We start from the raw sequence: 24,796 nt of genomic DNA, 5'->3' as shown, positions 1-24,796 counted from the left end.
GGAATTCCCGCAGTCTCTGTCGTGCCTTCATTACATAATCCAGTCAATGTTTAACACTGACGTGTAAGGCTAAGGGTTCGCTTGCCTCCTACAGTATACCAGTGGACCGCCGTGGTCCTTCTGCCTCCTACAGTAGACCGGTGGACCACCCTGGTCCTCCTGCCTCCTACAGTGTACCGGTGGGCCGCCGTGGTCCTCTTGCTTCCTTTAGTGCGCCGTTGGAGCGCCAGTCCTTCTGCCTCCTACATAGTAGCGGTGGTCCACTGTCCCCCAGCGTCTTACAGCCTCAAGACCCACCAGTGTGGCGATGGACCATCAGTCCTCTAGACTCGTACAGTGTGGCTATGGACCATCGGTCCTCTAGACTCGTACAGTGCGGCTATGGACCATCGGTCCTCCGGACTCATACATTGTGGCGGTGGACCGCCGATCTCCGACCTTGTACGTAACAGCGGTAGACGCGGACCTTAATCCTCCAGCGATGTAGCGGCGGACCAAGGTCCTCAAGGCTCCTACCCACGCATCATATCATGGGTCATGATCCTCATCACTGTTGTGATCCGCCGGTAGCAATACACTAGCCTTACAGCTGTGGTGAGAAGGTGTGGTCAGTCGTTAGCCTCACAGCCGTGGTGAGACAGAGGCCCTATGGATGTACATAGACCGTTGCCTGGCCCGTTGCACTTGCTCGATCGGTTAAGGAGAGAGAGAGAGAGAGAGAGAGAGAGAGAGAGAGAGAGAGAGAGAGAGAGAGAGAGAGAGAGAGAGAGAGAGTAAACGTGTATGTAATTACAGGCTGCGTTAGTCTGGCAGGTAGACAAGAGCTACGACTTGTCGTTCGTTTTACGACGGTAAGTTTTGAGTAAACTTGCGTTAAGTGGCATCTAGTGCCTGATGACTGGTTGTGTATCGACGACGAGCCAGGAAATTACTCCCTTTGGGAAAGGTCACAGTCCAGGTCGGCCGGCACCCCCGCGACACTCTGGGTTGGCACCTTCAGTCTGGCCAACGACACGGCAGGACGCAACCCGTGTTCCGTGTGAGGCTTCTTTTTTTTTTTACCCGTGTTCCGTGTGAGGTTTCTTTTTTTTACCCGTGTTCCATGTGAGGTTCTTTTTTTTACCCGTGTTCCATGTGAGGTTCTCCTCGTAGACTGTGGAAGAAAAGGAATTTTGACGAAAAAAAGACCCTGCAAATTTCAGGTCAGACTTGAGTGTCGTAGGCAGTGTGGAGAGACTTACAGGCTGGCGCGACCTGAGGGCCGCAGCAGAGAGAGAGAGAGGACTGTTTTTCGTTGCACCTCCCCTGGCAGGAGGGCTAGAGGAGAAGGCCCTGGTACAGGAGGCCGCAGGAGGGCACCACCACCACCACCACCAGGAGCATCATCAGCCACGTCAGGTTATGGGAGATGGGTACCAGCGCTGCCTTCAGGTACCTGCCACTCTTTGCCTTCTGCTGCTTCGCTCACGAGGGTAAGTCATGAGGACCTTCTCGCCTCCTTTAGTGTTATGATTGTGGTCAGTGTTTAGGTAGTTCCCTTCCCCTGGTACTGGCGTTCTAATGATCCAACGCCTCCGTGGCTACTTTTAAGACAGACTGAAGCCTTGTATGTACATATGGTAGTATACAGGCATACTGAAGTGTGGGTAGGGTGACATTTTGAGACGGAAACACGAGAAAGATAATGTCTTCATTGTTCTAACAATCATTTGGAAATGTTAATGTCGATATAAAACCACCGCTGACATGACGATGATGTTCATACATGTATGTGTTAAAAAAGAATGAGAAGCAAGCGAGCTGCCGGGAAACATCTGGTCTAGGTATTATATAAAGTCTTCTTGTTTTTTTTGCAATGATAATTTCCTGTGTTTTCCTGTCTGATCGGGAATCTAATCCTCCCCTGCAGAACAGTCAGACAGGACAATGATCTGTCTTATGTACCTATCTTGATCTCCCGTCATGAATAATCCACGTGGGATTTTCATTATACATTTCGACCAACACGTTTGGTCACACGTTCAAATGATGACGTATACCTGACATCCTAAGCATGAAGGGACCTGTAAACCTGGGAGTCTTTACTACATCCTTATGGAAAGATAGTGAAGCTATCCCATCATACCTACGGTCAGATAATGAGGCTATATCATCATCCCTACAGTTAGATAGAAAAGATGCACCATAGCAATGATCGTCTGACGGGTGATAGACACAGGTAGGAGAGTGTACGTCGTGCGTGCCAGATCCGGCTAAGAAACAGTTTAACACTGTCATTGATAACAAGACGTAGTAGAGAGGATGTACTAGTGTTAATATGTTTAGTTAACATGTTCGAGGTGGCAGGAGGTCGCGTCTCGTCCTGTTGGCATCTCCGCTGACGGAGACCTACCGAGGGACGTCCAATTTCTAGCCTTAACATTTCCCACATATCCGGCCTCTATAGACCATCAAGTGGGAAATGAAGACGAATACATTTAGAGGCACTTGTCCGGTCGCTGTGTCGTAGTTATCCACTCAATACACGTATGTTAGTTACCGATACAATAAGAAATTTACTAAAGTAATCCTAAGACATTCTAGATGGTCAAATTTGTTATCGACAGTTAGCAACTACTGAGACAACCAGAGATTAGTCAAACTAATCCTAAGATATTCTAGATGGTTAAATTTGTAATTGATAGTTTGGAATTAAGGCTGTACTAACGCGCCGTTAGGTGTGGCTAAGTGTAACTAAAGTTAGATTTTCAGCTGGCGTCGATTTACTCATGATGTTCGATAGGCTGACATATGATCATCATTCTAGGAGGCGTCTGTCATCGGGCCGATAGCTACAGCCTGGTTGTACTGGGTCAGATTAACCCCTCGACAACATGACCCCCCTACCCCCCGAGGTTATCTTAGCATGACCTTTGACCAGACTCCTAAGGATAAGGTCAAAGATTATAGGCCATCATACCTTAGGGTCGTACCATCCAGCTCAAGGGCGTGATGATCAGGGGTCGTTAATCAGAGGTCGTACAGTGGTGATCAAAGGTCATACCGTCGTGACCAAGGGGTCGTACTGTCGTTATCAAAGGGTTTATGACCCCTGGATTATGTGTGTGTGTGTGTGTGTGTGTGTGTGTGTGTGTGTGTGTGTGTGTGTGTGTGTGTGTGGGGTCTCTATCAGATCAGCCGGGACGATGGGCCGTGGTTTGATTACTCCAGCCAATCCCATAACCATAATGCCATGAAAGACATCTGAACTGATCCCAGGGATGCTTTTCATGGCGGTCTCCACCAACTTTTCATTATTCCCTCTAGTTCTACCGAAAGAATTTCACTATAATTAGGCTGAAGACATTTCTTTAGGGAATGAAGGAAGACGAAGAAGGAAGGAAGGAGGGAGAGAAGGAGAGAGTGTGGGGAGTCAAACGCTAGAGGGAGGGAGTGAAGGAAGGAGAGGAAGAACAAGAGGGATGGAGGGAAAGGAGTACACAAACGTCGTTACGAAGGAATAGTAGGTTGAATATATATATATATATATATATATATATATATATATATATATATATATATATATATATATATATATATATATATGCAAGAGGCACCACCAAGCAGTATTTCTCTCACCTTTGCCATGCCTCTCCGCCCTTCTCCCACCCTCACTGCCTCTCGGGTCATCCACACCGCTGCCTCCCGTCCAGCGGTGACCTAAGTGTAGTTGTGGTGTGGTGTGGTGTGGTACTGGTACCTCATGTCGTCTGGTTCAGCCGCTGCTCGTAGGGACTGCCACCTGACTCCTCGTTCAGGGGACTTCAGCCCTTACTCCATGGCGTCCTGTACCCATTTCAGGTCCTCATTCCATTTATCTTCCATTTTCTCATTATCTGTAACCGTTTCTACTTTGTTCTGTGCGGATTTTTATATTTGTCCTTCGCGTCTCTCGGGTGGAGAGCGTCTGTTCGCTACCGGGTACGGCCCCTCAGGACATTCTTCGTTCCTCTGTGGACTTGTAATCACCTCTTCTTCGATAGGCAATTTTCTTGACCTTCCTCCTCGTCTCCCAATAAGCACTCCCATTTGTCACCCTCCTGTGACCCCTTCCACCTGGGTGTCGTTTTTCTGATGACGTGTGAGTCTTGCAAACCTCACTTCCCTACCCCTGTCATCTCGCGTCCCATGGGCTTTTCCTACCTCGCCCATAACACTAGTCTTTAATTGTTTTTCGCCCCCTCACGAGGTCTGTCTCTACCTCGGCTGGTCACTTCGCTGGCTCCGCGTGTGGATGCTTCTCGACCAGTCAGTCCTCCTTCTGTCTCCACTGTGTAGGTTTTGTTACAAGTGTTGGCACACAGATCTCCTCTCCCAATCCTGTCCTTGTGAAAGTCATCACCCACTGTCAACGTCCTCCTCGACCCATCACCCTCAACTAACGTCCTCCTCGACCCATCATCCCAAACTAACGTCCTCCTCGACCCATCACCCTCAACTAACGTCATCCTCGACCCATCACCCCAAACTAACGTCCTCCTCGACCCACCACCCCCAACTAACGTCCTCCTCGACCCATCATCCCAAACTAACGTCCTCCTCGACCCACCACCCTTAACTAACGTCCTCCTCGACCCATCATCCCCAACTAACGTCCTCCTCGACCCATCAACCTCAACTAACGTCCTCCTCGACCCATCACCCCCAACTAACGTCCTCCTCGACCCATCATCCCAAACTAACGTCCTCCTCGACCCATCACACCCAACTAACGTCCTCCTCCACCCCCAACTAATTCTTTTCCTCAACCACATCACCCCAGATGACTCTTCAAACCTCTTCTCCCTCCTTCCCTACTAAATCTCCACATATCTACAAAGACTCTTCTCCGGTTACCATTGAACCAAACACACGTGGCTATATCAGACCTAACCCCACATCACCTAGGTATTGTCAGATCTAACCCCACACCACCTAGGTATTGTCAGATCTAACCCCACATCATCTGTCAGTATCAAGCCAAAAGAAAATATGTGAAGTAAACGTCCTTCCTTCTTCGCTGTATCTTGCCTCTTGCAATACAATTTTTGTTCTACTTTTTTTTCTTTAAGAAATTCAGCGCCGTCCCTCCCACGCTCCGTCACGGAGAGCACAACTCATATTCATCGTTTTAAAGAGGTCAATTATGTCTTTACTGCCGTAGAAACTAGTGCGAGACGGACACTTACGGCCAGTTTACATATTACGGGGCCAAGAGCAGAGCATGTTGACCGTCACGCACGCACCACGACACGACACTTGCTCCTTCCTTCCCTCCTCATCCACTGCAGCTACGTCTTTGTGTGTGTGTGTGTGTGTGTGTGTGTGTGTGAGGGGACGGTTAGTGAGCCAAACACAAGCCTCGTTGATGCATAGATCGACCCTCTTCAGAAAGTCGTCCCCTCCTCCCATGCCTGGCGTTGGACAGAAGACAAGCCCACTTGGCCAGTGTGTGATAGCCAGGGCAGCTGAGCCGTACAGAAGGCTACGCCAGCTGTTGGAGTGTTGGAGAATCGGAGAGCATTGGAGAGGCTAGACGAGGGAGTGGAAGGTCTTCATTGTAAAGCCTGGGCCAGTGGTGGTGATTTGCTACGTGGTAATCCATTTTTTTCTTCCAAGTTCGACCTGGTTCTTCCCGGAAACTGGTGAGGGCGCCATTAACTGGTGCCGCCACAACCTCGCCATGACATCGTTAGGCTGTGAGGGGTCACCTCGAACCACTCTGGTCAAATCTGTTTCTCTTAGGTTTACGTTAAACTGTTTGGGGATCCTTTCTTGAGCGGCTGTCACTTAACCAGACAAATGACGAACAGATCTATAGATGGATAAAGTTTGGGTGATTTGTACGTTCTTTCGTAAACCATTACGACCAAGTAAAGTAAGAACTGGTGTACCCGAGGTGATGTAATGGTTAGGAAGACCTCGGAAGTACCTCCTGAGGACGGTGGCTATAGCGGGGCTGGTGAAGGCGCCATGACTTTGTAGGTTCAACTGCTTTATCCTTATGTTCCTGATCCTCTGGAATCTTTGCTTTCAGCCTTACAGAAGAGCGAATTACCATGTCTCCCTCTCTGAGGATCGGGCCGTAGGCCAGCGACGTTGAGGGTGTAGTAATGATGATCAGTCGAGGGTGATGTGGATTTGAAAGTCTTTTCAAAGTTGAGGTGAAGGTGAGTCTGTTGATGTCGCCCTTAGATGAACATGATAGTGAGTCTGTTGATGTCGCCCTTAGATGAACATGATAGTGAGTGATGATGCGAAGGGAGACTTACTCCCTTCATACGAGAATGTTGGTTTATATAGTTATTTTCTTTAGCTCTCCCTCAATACAGCTGATCGTCAGAAGGAGTTCGCACTTTATGCTAAATTGGTAATTATATCACTAACTGGATCTATCTTTCATGGGCCTCTGTGGTGTAGTGGTTAGCGTTACTGAACATGAGTCACCATGTGTTAGGGTTCGAATCCTGGGTATGAACATTCGGCCTACGCCCAACCCAGGTGCTCATCCTCCCCTCGGGGCTGAATAGATTAAATGGGCACCTGGATGAGGCTGGGGCATGTGTGTGTCTTCATACATACTAAGGAGTAAAGACATGGTACATAAACACAAGGTATAGAGACGGGGGCAACAAGAATATAAAACTCGCTTTCCGTAACACACAAATGATGGTATAATTTTCTTTAAGCTGCAGTTCCATAGCTTTCCCTTTGTTGGCTCCAGGAGGCGACTCACAACAGCTGGGACAATGTTTACATGGCTGGCTTGATCTCCTCCGCCGATTGTGGCGCCAGCGGCGCCAGGTCTCGGAGGAGTGTCGGTGTGGGCAGTTTCTGGCGCCGTTGACAACATGTTGATAAGGGGAAGGTGGTGTCAGCAGCGGCAGGAGGAAGGTGAGGGTGAGGGTGGTCAGTCGTGACGGCAATATCAGCTGGAGGATAAGGAAGGGTTGACGACGTCAGGTACCGACACCAGACGACATTGGAAGATGAGGCTGAGGAAGAGCAGTGGCAGGGAGAGTTATATGACGGCCTCGACCCGTCTCCTTCCAGTCCCTGGTCGCCGACTGATGGCCTCAGACCCGTCTCCTTCCAGTCCCTGGTCGCCGACTGATGGCCTCAGTCCGTCTACCAGTCCCTGGTCGCCGACGGAAAGCCTCGACCCGTCGTCTCCCAGTCCATGGCTCACGGGTGAGTCCAAACCCAGCTCCCGCCCGCCCATGAGACTAATAAATAAAGAGCGGGACGGGAGGACTTGTCCAGAACTTTTCAGAACTTTCCGGGAGGATCTTTTTTGTTTTCTTTTCTTTACGGGAGATTACCAGAGGCCTGTCCTGGAACCTTATACAGAGGGCGTTCAGAACCCCCCTTCTGGGAATTTCAAGAGGGATTAGATCCCAGATTTCACGCGTATCAACAGGGATTGTCTTTTACTGGGAGTTAGGGAGAGCGAGGTGCTCCTCACTTGTCATGATCACCAGGAAATGTCCCGGGTATTCTTGTGCTTCACCAAGTGAATGTTGGTGAGGCCTGGTGGCTGTGGTGGAGGACAGTGGTGGTGGTTGTGGCGGCAGTGGTGAAGGCGGTGGTGATTATAGTGGTAGTGGTGGAGGTGTGTGTGTGTGTGGGTGTGGCTGTTGGCAGTGGTGATGTGTCTGTTGTTGTTGGAGTACTGTAGTTGTAGGTGGCGGCGGTGGTGATGCGGTCGTTGGCGATAATTGTGGTGGTGTATGACTGGCGGAGGAGATCGGTCCTGTAAGATGGCGGACAGGCTGGAGAAAGGGAATATCCCAGCTCTCGTATGTCTTATGTCGGCTATGATCTCCAACTTCACCAGGATCTCTCCGTCATCACGCTGTCCAACACTGTCATCATCTGTATATCCAAATGGCAGTGTGACCTTCAGTTTGTATCATTCGTTATACCAAGATCACTAACATGACGTCATTCGTGAGAGTATGACTTGTGAGTCTCTTCGTAATGTAGATATTCATGAGTACATCGTAGTCTATCCTCAACAATCCCAGTGGAATAAAGTCCGCGAAGTAGGATCATCAGTGGTAGTACAACACACACACACACACACACACACACACACACACACACACACACACACACACACACCTTCAGTGGTCTGAGGATCCACTGCGAACACCTTCAGTTGTACGAAGATCCTCCTCGATCACATTAACACACCTGAGGTTCCACAAATGATCTGTAAACTTAACTAAAAACGCCAGTATTTGCGAGCGGACGCAGGAATGCTTAAACTCATCACTGTCAGTCTTTGATATAGAGGGAGACACCGCCCCAAACGTGGCTACACAACGCCCTCGATGAAGATAAATCAATTTCTCTACAGAATGATCATCATCATCATTATTCTCGACGGACGCATCTATACTACACCCTCATCTTCATTACGGGCCGCCATTCCCCCATCGTCATCTCGACCTGACAGGTAAAGTGTCAGGTCAAAAGGCAAGAGGTTATAGAGTGTTGATCGCAGGCGGAAAAAAAAAAGATGAAAAAAAAAAAAAACTGATCCAAGGAAAAAATGACACGTACGTTTTCTCTTGCAGTGAGGGAGGAAGGCATCATAAACTAGACTCTTAACCAGGCAGAGAGAAAGTGCACTGGGAGATATTTATGGTGGCCATTCTCTTATGGGGTTCTCATCAGTGGCTTCCCCTATGGTCGTATTGAATTTTACACTAATCGACTCTGCCATTTGGAAGGGGCGAGAGAGAGAGAGAGAGAGAGAGAGAGAGAGAGAGAGAGAGAGAGAGAGAGAGAGAGAGAGAGAGAGAGGAGAGCAGGGGTTGGCTGGTGGGGCTATCCTGCCCCAGAGGGACGGTACGGGGTCCCCATACCTGTCCCATGCGTCCCCCTGGGGGAGGGAGCATGATCATGACGCAAGGGGTACGACGGGAGGATAACCCTGAATTATGATGCTATTGCTGTTGTAAGAACCTTATCGAATGGGGTCAGGTGGACCCTGGTGGTAATCACCAGCGCCAGCCTGATGCATATATTTCGACGTGTGAAGTGAGTGACCAGCTGAAATACAGGAACTGATTCACACATATATTGGATATTACACACAAACACACACACACACCTTAGGGGTTGGAGGGCCTTCATGCACTTGCATGGATGATGGGACAAACTCGTTGAAATATATCTCCTGCTTGCTTGCCTGATGGTCGGGTGGCCACAAGCATGTGTCGGGCGACGCAGTCATAGGTCAGGTCAGGGATTAGCTCATAAATTCGTACATGTCGACATTTTTGAGAAAGGATCTAATCTATGCACCCGAGACTGATGGTGAGGTTATTATGAAAGTTGTGTTTAATTATGCTAGATTCTGCGATATCTCTGTCTGCAGGTAAATGACAAGATACGATTGTCTAACCTTTGTTCCAGTCAGTAGAGTGGCTGAATCCTTGCATATGCAGGGACAGAGCACTCGATTCTTGTCCAACACGAACACTATATTACTGCTGACTTGAATTATTCAGAAGGAATCTGAAAAAATAAATCAGTTACCTGGTCATTTCAATAGATTAAGCAGGAAGGTGACAGGCGTGCACGGGATATGTAAATTGGAACGAGGTAGTATACAGAGGTCAGACGTAATGTCAATGGACTGAGCCAGGGTATGTGAAGCGGTATGGGGAAACCAGGGAAAGGTCTCTGGGACCTGGCTGTGGGATAGGGATAGGGAGCAGTGGCTTCGGTGCATTACACATGACAGCTAGAGCCTGAGTGTGAGTGACTGCGGCCTTTCTTCGTCTGTTCCTGGCGCTAATTCGCTAACGCGGGAAACGGTATTATGATAAACTATATAAATATTATTTGTGCGTTACGAAGAGAGAGTTTCATACTCATTCCCCGAGGGGAGGATGAACACCTGGGTTGGGTGTAGGCCTACAGCCATACCCAAGTTCCGAACTCAAGTGGGTATGACCCCGGGCTGGCCCGTGTTGATTCATGGCCAGTGTGTGTGTGTGTGTGTGTGTGTGTGTGTGTGTGTGTGTGTGTGTGTGTGTGTGTGTGTTATGCCATTACATATTACAAAGGCTTATCCTTTTTGATGTATATCCTCACATATTTTTGGTTTTGAGGGGAGGGATTTATTCTGCTCCCCTGTGTTCGTGATGGTACATACGAGTCTATGTGTGAGTCTCCGGTCATTATAGACTTATTTATGGTTGTGATATTTGATGATATTTACAGTTGTGTGGCCACAATGGACGACCCCCAATGCCAGTCCAAAATAATTAGCTTTTAATTTGTGTCAGAACTGAACGGCCCGTGATGTTTAGGTTAGAATTCAATTCTGATGTAAAGACAATACTGCCAGAATACATCATCCCAAATATTGCAGCTAGAATACATCATCCCAAATATTGCTGCTAGAATACATCATCCCAAATATTGCTGCTAGAATACATCATCCCAAATACTGCTGCTAGAATACATCATCCCAAATATTGCTGCTAGAATACATCATCCCAAATATTGCTGCTAGAATACATCATCCCAAGTATTGCTGCTAAATACATCCCAAATATTGCTCTTAAAGTACTTGTACAATATTGTTGGAACAACACATCCCAAAAATATCGCTGCTAAAATATATATCCCAAACAAGTCCTCCGTTAAGCCAGAACAACAGCGCCCTCCGTTAAGCCAGAACAACAGCGCCCTCCGTTAAGCCAGAGTCGTTGCGTCCTCCGTTGAGATAGAGCAGTGGTCTCCTTTGTTACTTATCCGATGAAAACTTGCGTCAGGTACCATCCTCCGTCAGCCTTGCGTCGGGTATCAACCCTCCGTCAGCCTTGCGTCAAGCGTTAGCCCCAGACACTCATCCCTCAAGGTCTCAAAACGTCACTGATAATCATTCTGATCATATATATTCACACACGATTTCTATTGAGCCAAAGAGATAAAAAAAAGGGGGGGTCACTATAATTTTCTATCCTAAATTGCATCGTGTGTTTCACTTGTCGTGCGAGTGGCTCTCGACCTCCACCTCTCATCACATTGGTTACGATCCCCCGGATAATCACTTGAAACAAGCCAAACACTCCATTAATCAACGAACTCGAGGAATTTTGCCAATCCCAGCTGAAACGTGTGATGAAGCACTGTTGACAACCGATTAGTGCCTTCAAGGGGGGGAGGGGATCATTAGCCAAGATTAACATATTTATGGAAGCAAGAGATTACCAGATGAGGCCTGGGACAATGAAGTCATGTCATGGATACACGCCACTCATTCTTGCTCAGGGCCAAAAGGGTCTTCTTGAGGAGTGAATAGGACAAAGGAATTGTCATGGCAGAACAAGACCATAATCTCCTCTCTTCTTCTATCAATCTATTGAACTGAGAGACAACATTATTCGGATCCGGTGACTGGCGGTCGGTATCTGCTGAGTGCTACTGTATGAAGAACTTTACTTTCCCGCTGAGCCAAAGTTCCTAGTGTTGACCGACACTCTGGTCATGTCTTAAGTGTTTGACGGACGCACCGTGAGGAGGACAGGCCGTCCGTAAACTATGGATCACATACGTAATGACCACATTGGAGCAGACAACCGTCCCCCCCTTGACGCATCGCACTTCTCGCTATCCCGGGGACCAATCGGAAGGCTCTCTCTCTCTCTCTCTCTCTCTCTCTCTCTCTCTCTCTCTCTCTCTCTCTCTCTCTCTCTCTCACTGAAGGGGGACTCACTGAACCTCAGTGAATAAGGTTTATGAAGCCGAATCTCACAATGAACCACACGGATAAACCAGCTTTGCCAGGGCGGTAGCAAGGCCCATCCCCTCATCCCAGACTCCCTACTGATATGTCTGGCTCCAGGACTTGAGCTGGGTGACATACACACACACACACACACACACACACACACACACACACACACACACACACACACACACACACACCCGCTGCAGATGTTCATGCATATAACGATCCATAATAAGGAACTGTCTCATACGTCTCGACCATAATCTCGATGGGTTTCCAGCTACCAGTCCCACAGTGTGTGTGCGCGGAACCAGGACCTCTTCGTTATGAATTGAATATACGATTTTCCTCGTCTGGTAGAGGGCGAGACTGTAATAATACTAGGGGGGGAAAAAAAAAAGGCGTCCGTGGCTAAATTACTCGTTACACTCTTGCCGACGTGGTATGATAACGTCTGAGTTGACGTTTTCTATGAATGGGTCGAAACATAATTGAACGAGACCCCTTGAAGGACAGCCGTATATTATAAAATGCCCTAAATTAAGGGCTTCCCAGACTAATTTGTAAAAAAAAAAGGGGGCGAATGCCCCTTCACATGAGGATCATGACAATAACACGGGAGATGAAATGTGTTATTTAAGCGTCAAAAAGTACTCGTCTAGATATGAAAACTTCAACCTTATGGATAATATACGTAAGGGCAAGACCCCAGCATCACCGGATGCTGGTGGGCGTCTTGGCTATATTTGGCTTTATGGCTGTTTCAGAAAGAGCCTTTTTTTTGTCCACGTGATGTTTATGGGGGCAGAGGAGGTCCACAACCCCCAAAGGGGTGGGGGTCGTGGTGTGGGTGTGTGGGGGGAACAACACGAGGGTAGGCGAGTGGACAAGATGGGTGTGCCTAGTTGTTGTGTAATGTTGTGAGTGAATGGATGATGATAGGTAGTTATGGTTATTAGTACCAGGTGGGTCATCAGGTCATCACTAGTACCAAGTGGCCCATCAGGTTATTACGAGTACCAGGTGGCCCATCAGGTCATCACTAGTACCAAGTGGCCCATCAGGTTATTACGACAACCAGGTGGCCCATCAGGTCATCACTAGTACCAAGTGGCCCATCAGGTTATTACGAGTACCAGGTGGCCCATCAGGAAATTACCAGCACTAAGTGGCAAATCAAGTCATGAGTCTTACTAAGTACTGAAGTTATCTTACACAGGGCTGAAGTTATCTTACACAGGGCTGAAGTTATCTTACACAGGGCTGAAGTTATCTTACACAGGGCTGAAGTTATCTTACACAGGGCTGAAGTTATCTTACTAAGGGCTGAAGCTGTCTTACTAGATGGTTGAAACTATCTTACTAGATTTCTCATCGCAAGGATGTACAATTACGTTATCTTAAATCAAACGTGATGTTCATTTTGTCCTTATCATATCCAATGATCGAATACTAACCCGAGACCCGACCTAGAGGTTAAGAAAGATAAGAATTCCCTTTCCCCTCAGAGAGAGAGAGAGAGAGAGAGAGAGAGAGAGAGAGAGAGAGAGAGAGAGAGAGAGAGAGAGAGAAATTAATGAGGGCTGGACCTAAATTCGTCGAAGGAGTCTTCAAGAGCAAGCCACATCCACCTGAAGTGGGAAGACCTTTTCAACTTTCCAACTTCTTTCCTGTTGTGTTGTTAAACGACTTTGAAATATTACGAACAGTTCTGACCATGTAAATAGCCCCTTTTTTGCTTTATATACTCTATATTTTTGGTCATTATTCATCGCAATTTATGTCTTGTTACATTGCTCTTTCGAACTGACCTCTGGGCTTCGAGTGTGTGTGTGTGTGTGTGTGTGTGTGTGTGTGTGTGTGTGTGTGTGTGTGTCATCTGCGGCGAATCTGACGGCCAGTGTCGAACTGACAGTTCGAAGCGCTTCGCCGAGACACGGACCAGGGATTGTGAACCTAATGGGGCCAGATTATGAGACAACTGGAGTTTGATTACTACACACTCGAACTAGGCTACGCGACCTATCGAACTGATATACGTGAGATCGGTCGCAGAAAACTTGGATTTCTGAGAAATGATAAGAAATGAGTTGCCTGAACCACTATCCTATGCAATGTTATCCTCACAAGGTCCTCCTTATATATGAGGTTGATATACAAGCACACTAATTCATGAAAGAGTAAATCTCACTTCATTACAAGTTCAGATAATTTAGTCTATTGAGACTTTACAATCTACAAAGACTGACCTCGTAACACAAGTATATAGTGCTGTATGTACCCCCGCCTCCTCACCGCCACGCTAGAGCTGAAACTATGTCCATGGCCATCATAGGGAAAGTGGGAGGTGGGGTGCCTTGTGTTGAAAGGGGGGTGGGGGGTTATAATGCGTAGGTTGGCTGGCCTGAGGAGCGAGATGCGTGTTCAACTCCTCTCCATAAAACTATGTTGTCTTGATAGTGTGTTCATAATGATTTGGCTGGTAATTACATGTGCTTTAAAGTTACGTGGGGATAGGATGAAAGTAATCATTATAAGCAATTATGACAGATTCAGTGATGTGTGTGTGTGTGTGTGTGTGTGTGTGTGTGTGTGTGTAAATTCATGAGACTATTATCAACTAAATTGACGTCAGATCTACCCCATCAGTGGAACAGTCTATCACATAACAACGCAACTGTCAGCTTGTTCGTCAGACGTCTTGGGACACGTAATGGTTATCATATATTAAAGGAATCAGGTGTTTGAATCCTCGTCTCTGACGTTGATGATTTAGGAAAGAGCAATACAAACCATGTCGTCTCCCACCGCCATTATCACAACACCAGGTTCAAAAATATTACTTATTGTAATTTGGTAAACCGTGGAAACTGGTGGATACATTATGCAAAAATGCCTACAATCACAAAAAAAAAAAAAAAATCATGCAAATGACAGTCATCAATAAATGATAATATAGTATGGCACTTTGTTGACCTTTGACCTAGTGGTCACGGTGATTGTGGCACTAGGAGATCACAAGGACAATGGAACGGGAAGCCACAAGGATAATGGAACAGGAAGACGCCAGGATAATGGAACAGGAAGACGCTAGGATAATGGAACAGGAAGCCACAAGGATAATGGAACAGGAAGACGCCAGGATAATGGAACAAGAAGACGTCAGGGTAATGATCTATGGAGACGGCAGGGTAATACAAAGAACTCCAATAGAAATCTAAACAGATACAGTCCAATGGGTTCCATCGAAGCTGTTTGGGGCAATGGAAAACATATCAGAAACTCATAGATCATTGTGGTGAGAGTGGAGAGGCACATGGATAATCCGAAAAGAAAAACCTACAAACTATTCATGTGACATAGGGGGCGCTGATAATGTCAGCATTGGACATGAAGCGAAATCATTAAGTCTATTATCAAATGTTTCTGTCTGTAGTACTGCTTTCAACCACTCTTAATTGGTGATGTCATTCTTTATGTTAACAACCCCGTTGAAGAAAATGTACTTCGCCTCATTCGAGGTAAAACGTGAAATCAGAGAGGGATCCAATCTTAATCACCTTTTCTAAATCGAGGTTTTCAAAGCCTTTGATACTTTTGAATACTTGTATTAGATCACCTCTTCAACTTATCTTTTCTAAGCTAAATAGATTTGAGTTATTTAGTCTATTCTCATAGAATTAGTCTCTCATCTTGATAACACTTAGCTATACTCTTTTGATTCTCTTTTTTTTTTCAACTAGGGTGACCAAACCCGAACCTAATATTGAAGACGGGGTCGCACCAATTACCTGTGACGACTAGGGATGATTCCCTCAGACATGGATTCGAAAACCCCATTATGAATCCAAGAATCATGTTCGTTCATTCTCCTACTTCTATATCCTGCTTACTTGAATTTAAGTCGTCAGAGATTATAACGCCCATATACCATCATGACTGTAAATGGACAATATTACAAAATACTGTAAATTGACAAAATTACAAAATACTGTGAATTAACGAAATTACAGAAATATCATAAACGGATACACACGCTGTAAATGTTAACGGTATATAATTTGGACGGATAATGACGGTAAATATCATCATAAACTGATAACATTAGTGTTCAAAGTCTTCATTAAGCCCTCAAAGAGAATATATTGCTGGATATTCATTTCGTATATTCGAATACCTCAGATGATCATGCTGAATATCTGACCCGTTTTAGCAGGTCCTTTATTTCGCTGGTCACCTGTTTCTTTCGCTTGATACCTGGCGGAGGAGGTCGCTCCACACTCCTCCTCCTTTCCTTCGTTACCGACAAGATCGTAAAAGGGTTTTACAGGATCTTGACTTATGATTAGCAATACGATAATCCGGTCAATGGGATAATAGCGGGATGATGATGAAGTCCATGGGATATTAATGGCGTTGACTGTAGCGAGAAAGAGAGAAAAAATGAGTGAATTACCTTAAGAGATTTTTTTTTTCTGGTAGAATCATTCAGAAATCGACCATATATAATTTCCGTCGTCCAGGATGTCCTCTCTCTCTCTCTCTCTCTCTCTCTCTCTCTCTCTCTCTCTCTCTCTCTCTCTCTCTCTCTCTCTCTCATATTAATGACCGCCTTAACCCCCCCAGCCACTGTCCTGGGGATTAGTGTGGTCGTATTACATAACAGTTGTCAACCTGTCAAAGTAAATTCAAAGTTAGTCTATAAAATGTTTCACTGGCTGAGCCGGGTGTGGGCGCGTTTCCTCCGGCCATAGCGCCACCAGCTTAGTCGAGGTGGGAGGAGTAGGTGGGTGTAGGTGGGAGTAGGGAGTAGGTGGGCGAAAAGGAGTAGGTGGAGGATAATAAGTAAAGAGACAGACGAGAGAGCTGAGGAGATAGATCAGGAGATGTGTGTGTGTGGGGCAGACGGGGAAGGAATGGCGAGAGAAAGAGGGAGATGGAATAATATAGAAGGGTAATGTAAGAGATGGGTGTGATGGAAGGGGAAAGAAGGGTCAGGATAGATGGGAGGGAAGTCAAACAGAGAGACCCTGGGATGTAGGGTGAGGGAGGGAGGAGAGATAAGAGGCATTATAGATAAATGGAATATAAGTGATGGAAAGCAGACAGGAATAGACCACTAGGTTTATTGCTGTTGACAGTGGAAGAGAAGTGATGGTGTATGTATAGAGGTACTGGAAGTCATACATACGGTAGGAATAGATGTAAGGATGTTACTGAGAATCGATTAAGATGAGGATCCAGTGGCAGATGGGACTATGGAGTACGGTTTAATATTGTACCGAAGACTATAACGTATAGTCTACGTTTACTCTGAAGATATACTATCTATAATACTTTTAGCTTTTGTAAGGAATTAATGAAGGTATTTAACTGTGAAGGTAACGTTTAAGAAATGCTCATTAATACCCGAAGGTACAAAATCAGTTGCAAGCGGTACGTTTGTAATACAGGCCCCTCACCTTATGTAGATAGGGTCCCTGTTCTCTTGAGAATATGCCTTTGAAATGAGGGTAAACAACAGTGGAAGAGATCAGAAAAGCGGGACTAAATATGGAGAGAAGGAGAAGTCAGGAAAGAAGAGAAAGAGAAAGAAAAATAGGGGAGATAGAGGAGGGGAGTAGATAAGGTAAAGAACGATAAGAAGATGGACATAGAGGAAGGGGTTGGATGGAGAGGGAACTTCTTACAAGCTCTGCAGTGAAGGTCTTGGTGGCATTACATCGATCTGTTCATACATTAGTCTGAAGTATTTATACAGTGGCTGGCTCGGCTTCACCTCATCCGAAGCGATGCAGAACCGGGTCGCTGTTTTCATACGCTCTCCTTTTAGCTATGGCGCTGATGCAGAAAATCAGATTAATGCTCGCTGAAAAAAAGTCCCCCTCTCAAAAAAAAAAATGTCTACAGTTGTAAATAAGCCGCTGTAAATTTCAGACCTTCGAGTGAGATATTTGGCCTACGACGTGGTAACACTGCGTCTCCCTGATGGAAAAAAGAAGAAAAAAAAAATTTACCCGGAAGGAAGGTAACGTGAATGGCAACACTGGCTGAGATGACTCTGAGATGGCTATGGGGACGACTCTGAGGTGACTAAGATGACGACTCCGAGATGACTAAGAGGACGACTCTGAGATGACTAAGAGGACGACTCTGAGATGACTAAGAGGACGACTCCGAGATGACTAAGAGGACGACTCTGAGATGACTAAGAGGACGACTCTGAGATGACTAAGAGGACGACTCCGAGATGACTAAGAGGACGACTCTGAGATGACTAAGAGAACGACTCTGAGATGACTAAGAGGACGACTCTGAGATGACTAAGAGAACGACTCTGAGATGACGATACGACTCTCAGATCCAACACAAAGGACGACTCTCATGTATCCATTACCGACTCATGTTTTCCCGTCACTGTACCCATTACCGACTCATGTTTTCCCGTCACTGTACCCATTACTGACTCATGTTTCCCCGTCACTGTAACCATTACTGACTCATGTGTTCCCGTTACTGTAACCATTACTGACTCATGTGTCCCCGTTACTGTAACCATTACTGACTCATGTGTCCCCGTTACTGTAACCATTACTGACTCATGTGTCCCCGTTACTGTAACCATTACTGACTCATGTGTCCCCGTTACTGTAACCATTACTGACTCATGTGTCCCCGTTACTGTAACCATTACTGACTCACGTGCCCCCGTCACTGCACCCATTACTGACTGACGTTTGTAATGCGTATCGAAATTTATCAGTCAATCCTGTAAGAAGATAATGCTAATCTACAAATCCATCACTATGAATGTAATATCAAGCGCTAACTGTGGGGCCATTACAGTATATTTAATTCATCGGCGAACGATACACCACACACACACACACACACACATACACACACACACACACACACACACAGGTGGAGAAGTCTTCTCAGGGCGTCAGGAGAGGGTCAGAACCCACTTACTTTCATCATTCACGACCGTACCGTCGACCAGCACAGCGGAAGGCTTATAGAAGTGGCAGACTGTCCTCCCCTGTCAGGGTGTGTGAGTGAGTGGTGGTGGGGTCGTCTGTGTGAGCGGAGGGAGGGAGACATTCGTAGGGCACATAGCAGCAGCCAAGCACTTCTGACGGGGACGTCCGCCCGGCATGAGGAAGGTCAGATCACTCAGCCTTTACTGCTATAGAACTGAGACGGTAGCAGGTCATATTGGAACTAAGAAGGCAGGTGGTATATAGACCCGAGCTGGACAGGAGGGTGGTATAGAACTAAGGTATGGGGATAAAGAGGGGATTATAAAATGATACGAACATCATGGAACTCAAAGCTGGAGCTGAGAAAGACGTGCTATGAAGAGGAAGAAGCGGGTCTCGCTCTGGCGTACCATTCTACCAGCGCATGGCTCGTCATCCTCGCCTCCGTCCTCAAGCGCCCCCGACCCTCAACGTAATCAAACCCTGGCTTGGGTCCTGAGACTCGGGGAATGTAGCAACTCTCCAGCCGCTCCCGGGCCTTCAAGGTCTTCAACACAGTGCATTCACTATTCCCCCCGCGAAGTTGTGCTGAAATGCCTGCTTGGGGGATGGTGAATGAAGGCATCAGTGACCGGCCGATGGAAGCTCTCTGCCTCAACAAGGGGAACTACACATAAACTGATGTAAATGAATAAAACGGTCGGCCCCGCGTCGCAACAACATTCTCTCTGTGGCCTGGCTGACCCGGAGGACAGATAATGACCTAAACATGTATAACACGCAATTCCGCTTCGCCTTTGTTTAGGCTTTACCGACACCACCATCATAGAAATACGGACTGAACGTATGGATGCACTTTTCAATGCTACTGTAGATTACGACTGACGTAGTAACATTTCGACATGCGAAAGCACTCGTAGAATGTTACAAGGTCACTTAGAGTTGGTGTCGATACAAAGTTAGTTCGTTTTGCTTTCATGCAGCGGAGCGCATCTCGCTCTTGTCCGCCAAGCAGGAGGAGGAGGAAATGATACCCTACTACAGGGCCTTGGTCTATAGTTACTGCTCATACCATGAAGACTCGCGTGTAGTTAACACGTCCAGCGTGTGAGCATAGCCACTCATGCCTCACACTATAATTCCACCCTCATCGTGTCTCAACATCTCTATCATTTCCTCCTTCACCCTCGATCCTCGTCTCAACACCTCCTCCTCTTCCTCCTACAGAAGACAGCCGTCTTCTAGACAGACAGACAGACGGTGGAGTGGGTCCAAGACCTCACACTGTGGGGAAAATGGGATGATGATGTCTCCCATTACCTCTTCTTGGGCTACCCACATCCCCTCATCCATCATGTCCACCATTATTCTCCCTCATCTGCCCCATCCAACCCGCCATGATATTACCCTATTCTCATGTCCCCTAAATCTGCCTTCCTCACCCACTTACCCTCTTCCCTCCACTCATATCCGTTCTTCTCCTCCCTCTCATCCTAATCTCTACTCTCTCATCCACTCTCCTCTTCCCTCTCATCCATTCCTCTCATCTCTCTCTCATCTGTCCTTCCCCTTGCCTCTCTCATCCATTCTCCTCCTCACCTTCCTCCCTCTCATTAGTTCATCTTCTCCCTTTTCATCCATCCCTCTCAATCTTTCTCCTCCCCTCCCGTTCATCTGTTCCTCTCTCTCCCCCTCATCTCGACCCTGGTCAAGGCCGGACGCTCCCAGCTCAGCTCTCCTGATCAAGTGAAGTCAACAAAAATAACCAAGATCCCTCCCCCAACTCAGAACACTTTGCTTGTCCTCACCAGTTCACGAAGGAATTCTTAATCAGGAAAGTTAAGTAACTATGCTTTTTTTTTTCTGCTTCTCTTCACACCCTATATAGTGGGTTGTCCAAAATCACTGATGATAGGGAAGCTACCAAAAGTGTCATCAACAGGCTGAGGGTAATCAGGGGCAGGAAGTAGTTAAGAAACGTCACAACATGAAGATAAGAAGAAAGAAACACAAGTAAGTCAGGAAATCTGTAAACTAAGATGGTCGTGCAAGATAAATAATTAGATAAGAGTGATTATTTTCAAGTGGCTGGTAGTAGTGGTATAAACGAAAGATTTAGAGAAAACTCACGGTGGCAGAAACTGTAATGACCGAATGAATGACAGGCGTAGCATTAACTCCCTCCTCCTCAGGGGCTTGTGAGTAAGAAACTTAGGCACTTATTTTTTCAGTAGGGAACCAAAATAGGAAGAGGTGGTCACATCACCCACTGGCCCAGCTGAAGAACTTGGCACATTAGGTCCAGGTTATAATAGTTAAGGGACGCTAGGGAGGGTTGTGTACTTCCTGTATAGGTAAGGACTTGCAAATGAGGGCTTCAGGTAGATCAGAGGAGAATAGAAAGGTTAGAAATAAGTAGTTATAAGGATAATCATCAGTTATGATGTACGATCTGTGTGATTTTCAGTCGACGGATGTGAAGTAATTGTAGCAAGACTTGTGGGTATGAATATGGTATACGTTCCTTAGGATATCAAAAGAGATGAATCAACGAACAGTATTTCTCCTGCCTGGCTTGTTTTACAGCAGCCGTGAGTAGACTTCACCTGTGTTTTCCCATTCACAGTCTAAAACAACAGAGTTTCCACGCTAGTATACACCACATGCACTACACTTTAGCTATATACTATATAGGAAGGAGCGGTGGGTAGGGAGGAGGTGCCTTCTGCTTTACTATAATGTCTCTTATCTAAATATATCAGGAAATTAGGGTACTATACTGGCTAACAGCAGATAACATGGTCATTGGCCTTCACTTATTTTTGTCATCTGGCCTCACATAGTTTCCCATCTCTCTTCATCCTTCTCATCCGTCCCTCTCATCCGTCTCACTCCCATCCTCTCCTCCCTCCCTCTCTCACTCCCTCCTGCAGTTCCTCGCCCGTTCCCTGGCGAAAGGAATGCCTCTCTTCCCCAGAATTACTCTTTTTCTTGTATATTGGAAAACGTGATGGAAGGAGGGGGAAGGGGGAGGGGGAATGGGGGAGTGATACATGGTGGATAGTGGGGGGGTCATCACAGTCAGCTGGTCGTCCCTCACTCCAACCCACCGGCAGACCACCCACTCCCTCCCCCTCTTTTCACCCTGCAAATCTCTCTCTCCCACCACCCCCGGAACTCCACCTTACCTCCTCTCCCCAGACCACCCCTTTCCCCTTGTCTCCTCCTCCCCCCATCTCCTGTCACAGGTCAACGGCGTAACGTCACCTAAACCGGCGATAGGAAATTCCAGATCAACATGAGGAGAAAGTAATCAAGAGAGAAAAGCTGATAAAAAAAGGAAGAAAATATGGACGAAAAGGGACTTATAAGACGTGACTCCCTACACTGTGAACATAAGAAGAAACACACGGTAATCACGCACACACACACACACACACACACACACACACACACACACACCAGGGATCATATGAAGGCTAATCAGGTAAGAAAACATGTTATTCTCTATTTGTGGGAAGGAACAGTACCAAGAAAGTGCCATCCTTAGGCCCTGGAAGTGGACAGAGCACCAGCATCAAGACAGTGCTACACGAAAAGCCTGGAGTAAAAGGTTTTGTACCAAAGCTGTGGTACCTGTCATATTCGGAATGGGTGACCTCCCGACGTTATAACCCCGGCATCTCGACCATAACAACAGCAGGGCACTGGCCTTATGATCCATCTCATTACATTCATGACGACAACGCCATCTGTCTGGCGGTGCCTAAACCTAGGGAACCAAGAACGAGTTATAAAGTTTGGAGACAAAGACGAAAATTCGAAATCCACCGCAAAGTTGATGATCTATGACCGATCACATAGGCAAAGTAGTTCTAAGTTAGATTCAAAGAGATATCAAGGTTGGGATTGATGTGAAAAATGATCGGCGCTTGCTTGGAAGTTTGAGATAACGAAGGAATGAATAGTGAAGGTAAGGATGGAAATGAATGATTATCAGGTGTTGATCAAAGACATGATTCAAAGACAAAATGGGAATGGGGAAGGCTGGGGAAGGCTGGGAATGAGAGAGGAAAGAAGTGGGAGAGGAATTCATTCCTTTACCTTCCTTCCTTCCTTCACCATCAATCGTAGGACTACATCCACACAAAATGCATTTCACATTTTCCTATCACATGAAAGAAGTGGTACCTGTTGATTGAATCCCGTCTCAGTAACCACGTAACTCCTTAAGGACGACCGAACGACCATTGAGTACGACTACGTGACCTTTGTGACATGAGTTTTAAGGGTTTAGGTCGTATGCCAGGCTATCATCATACCCGAGGGTTGAATTGACCAGTTAAAAGGGATTGAAAACGTTCGTATTTGTGTGTATTTTGTGAACATTTGAAGATCTGAACATGATGTGTACATAACGTGAACATGTAAACACAAATATCTTTCACATGTACTGAACAAATGGAATAGATGATAAGGATTTTGGGGACAGAAGGTTGGAACTCTGATTCTACTTAGCATATCTACCTTCCAGGCGGTAGGGCTGGGTTCGAATCCTCAGCGTCCAGACGTAATTCGAGATAAACCTAAACACTATGGAGCTATATTGATATAGCTATATTGGATAATGCAGCTATACTATATGGTGTTGCCATATTGGAGTAAGTCTAGGAGACAGAATGAATGCCATATATCAAGGCTAGGTAACTGTCAAGTCTGTTTCTTTCCTTACGCAGCTAAACTTTGGAACTCTTCACCTTCTCCTGCCCTTCCTGATAACCTCCACCCGACTCTTTTCTAAAAGGCAGGAAGGTAAAATGGCTAAGAAGAAAGCAGAAAATGAGAAAGAATAAAGAAAGAAAATGAAAATGAATGAAGAAAACAGGATCCCGTCTTGTCTACCGTGTGTGTGTTGTGAGGCGCCTCCTTTTTGGCGTTGATGACGTCATAAAGCTGAAAGCGCTGCTCTCTCTCTCTCTCTCTCTCCCACCTTGGCCTCGCGTTACGTGTAAATGGTTAGCTTTATAAGGGGCTTTGTACCCTCTTTACTAGCACGTCTCCTCCCCCCGTGATGGCAATGCAGACGCTTCATCATCAGACTCACTTCCTTCTTATTCTATTTTTTTTCCATACACACACGAGCTCAATGGAGACTTATGGATGGCTTCGAGCTTAAACATTCAGTCTTATGGACACTCTTCACGCTTAAACAGTCAGTCTTATGGGTGACTTTTCAAGCCTTAAATAGGTAACCTATTGATGGCTTCAAGCATAAACAGTTAATCTTATGGAAGCTTTGGAGTTTATAAAATCAAGTCTTGTCATAGATAATGGCTTCAAGCTTAAGCAATCAGTGGTATGGAAGACTTCAAGCTTATATATTCAGTGGGATGGAAGACTTCAAGCTTATATATTCAGTGGGATGGAAGACTTCAAGCTTATATATTCAGTGGGATGGAAGATTTCAAGCTTATATATTCAGTGGGATGGAAGACTTCAAGCTTATACTCATCCACAGATCCCTTTACTCAATCGGCAGCCTCCTCTTCTCTCCCTTAGACCTCTTACTTTTCTCTAGACTTCTCCACTCTCCCCTAGAGCCTAGATCCCTCCACTCTCACCTAGAGCCCCTCCACTCTCACCTGGAACCCTACACTCTCACCTAGACGTCCTCCACTCCACACCTGGACCCCCTCCACTCTCCCCTAGACCCCCTCCACTCCACATCAAATACCCCCTTCCCCCGCTCCTATCTCTCTCCACTAGTGCCCACGAGTGTCTCTCCCTAACACCCCCGCCATTCTCCCCCTGCCACACTCCCGCCCTTCCCCGCACCCCAGAATTTATTGCAGGTTGTGGGTGACAGTGTGGGGCGTGTATATTAGTGTAGGGAGGCTGCGGGCTGCCTGTATTGCCCGTCGTCCGTGTCAGGAAGGCCGTCTATTGCCGCTGGGGTTTGTCACAGCTGCATGCTGAGGGTCTCTTTAATTGTGAGGCTGTTGCCGTGATGGACTGAGCCCCAGGAGGAAACCCGCCTGCA

The 24,796-nt window shown here is 46.5% G+C and overlaps 1 protein-coding gene across 5 annotated transcripts in view; it reads left to right on the top strand.

The window, feature by feature from the left end:
- LOC139759882 (cell adhesion molecule 2-like) overlaps positions 1-24,796 on the top strand; it is a 56,299-nt gene that overhangs the window by 7,056 nt on the left and 24,447 nt on the right. For all 5 annotated transcript variants that reach the window (XM_071682423.1, XM_071682419.1, XM_071682418.1 and 2 more), the window contains exon 2: positions 1,203-1,472. In XM_071682423.1, the coding sequence (XP_071538524.1) occupies positions 1,409-1,472 (64 nt within the window). In that variant the 5' untranslated portion in view covers positions 1,203-1,408. The remainder of the gene's footprint in view (positions 1-1,202; positions 1,473-24,796) is intronic.

The sequence above is a fragment of the Panulirus ornatus genome, chromosome 34 (genome assembly GCF_036320965.1).
Source record: "Panulirus ornatus isolate Po-2019 chromosome 34, ASM3632096v1, whole genome shotgun sequence".
In the NCBI taxonomy this organism is placed as follows: Eukaryota; Metazoa; Arthropoda; class Malacostraca; order Decapoda; family Palinuridae; genus Panulirus; species Panulirus ornatus.
Note: the sequence above shows the minus strand (reverse complement) of the source record. Positions and strands in the feature narration are given on the sequence as shown.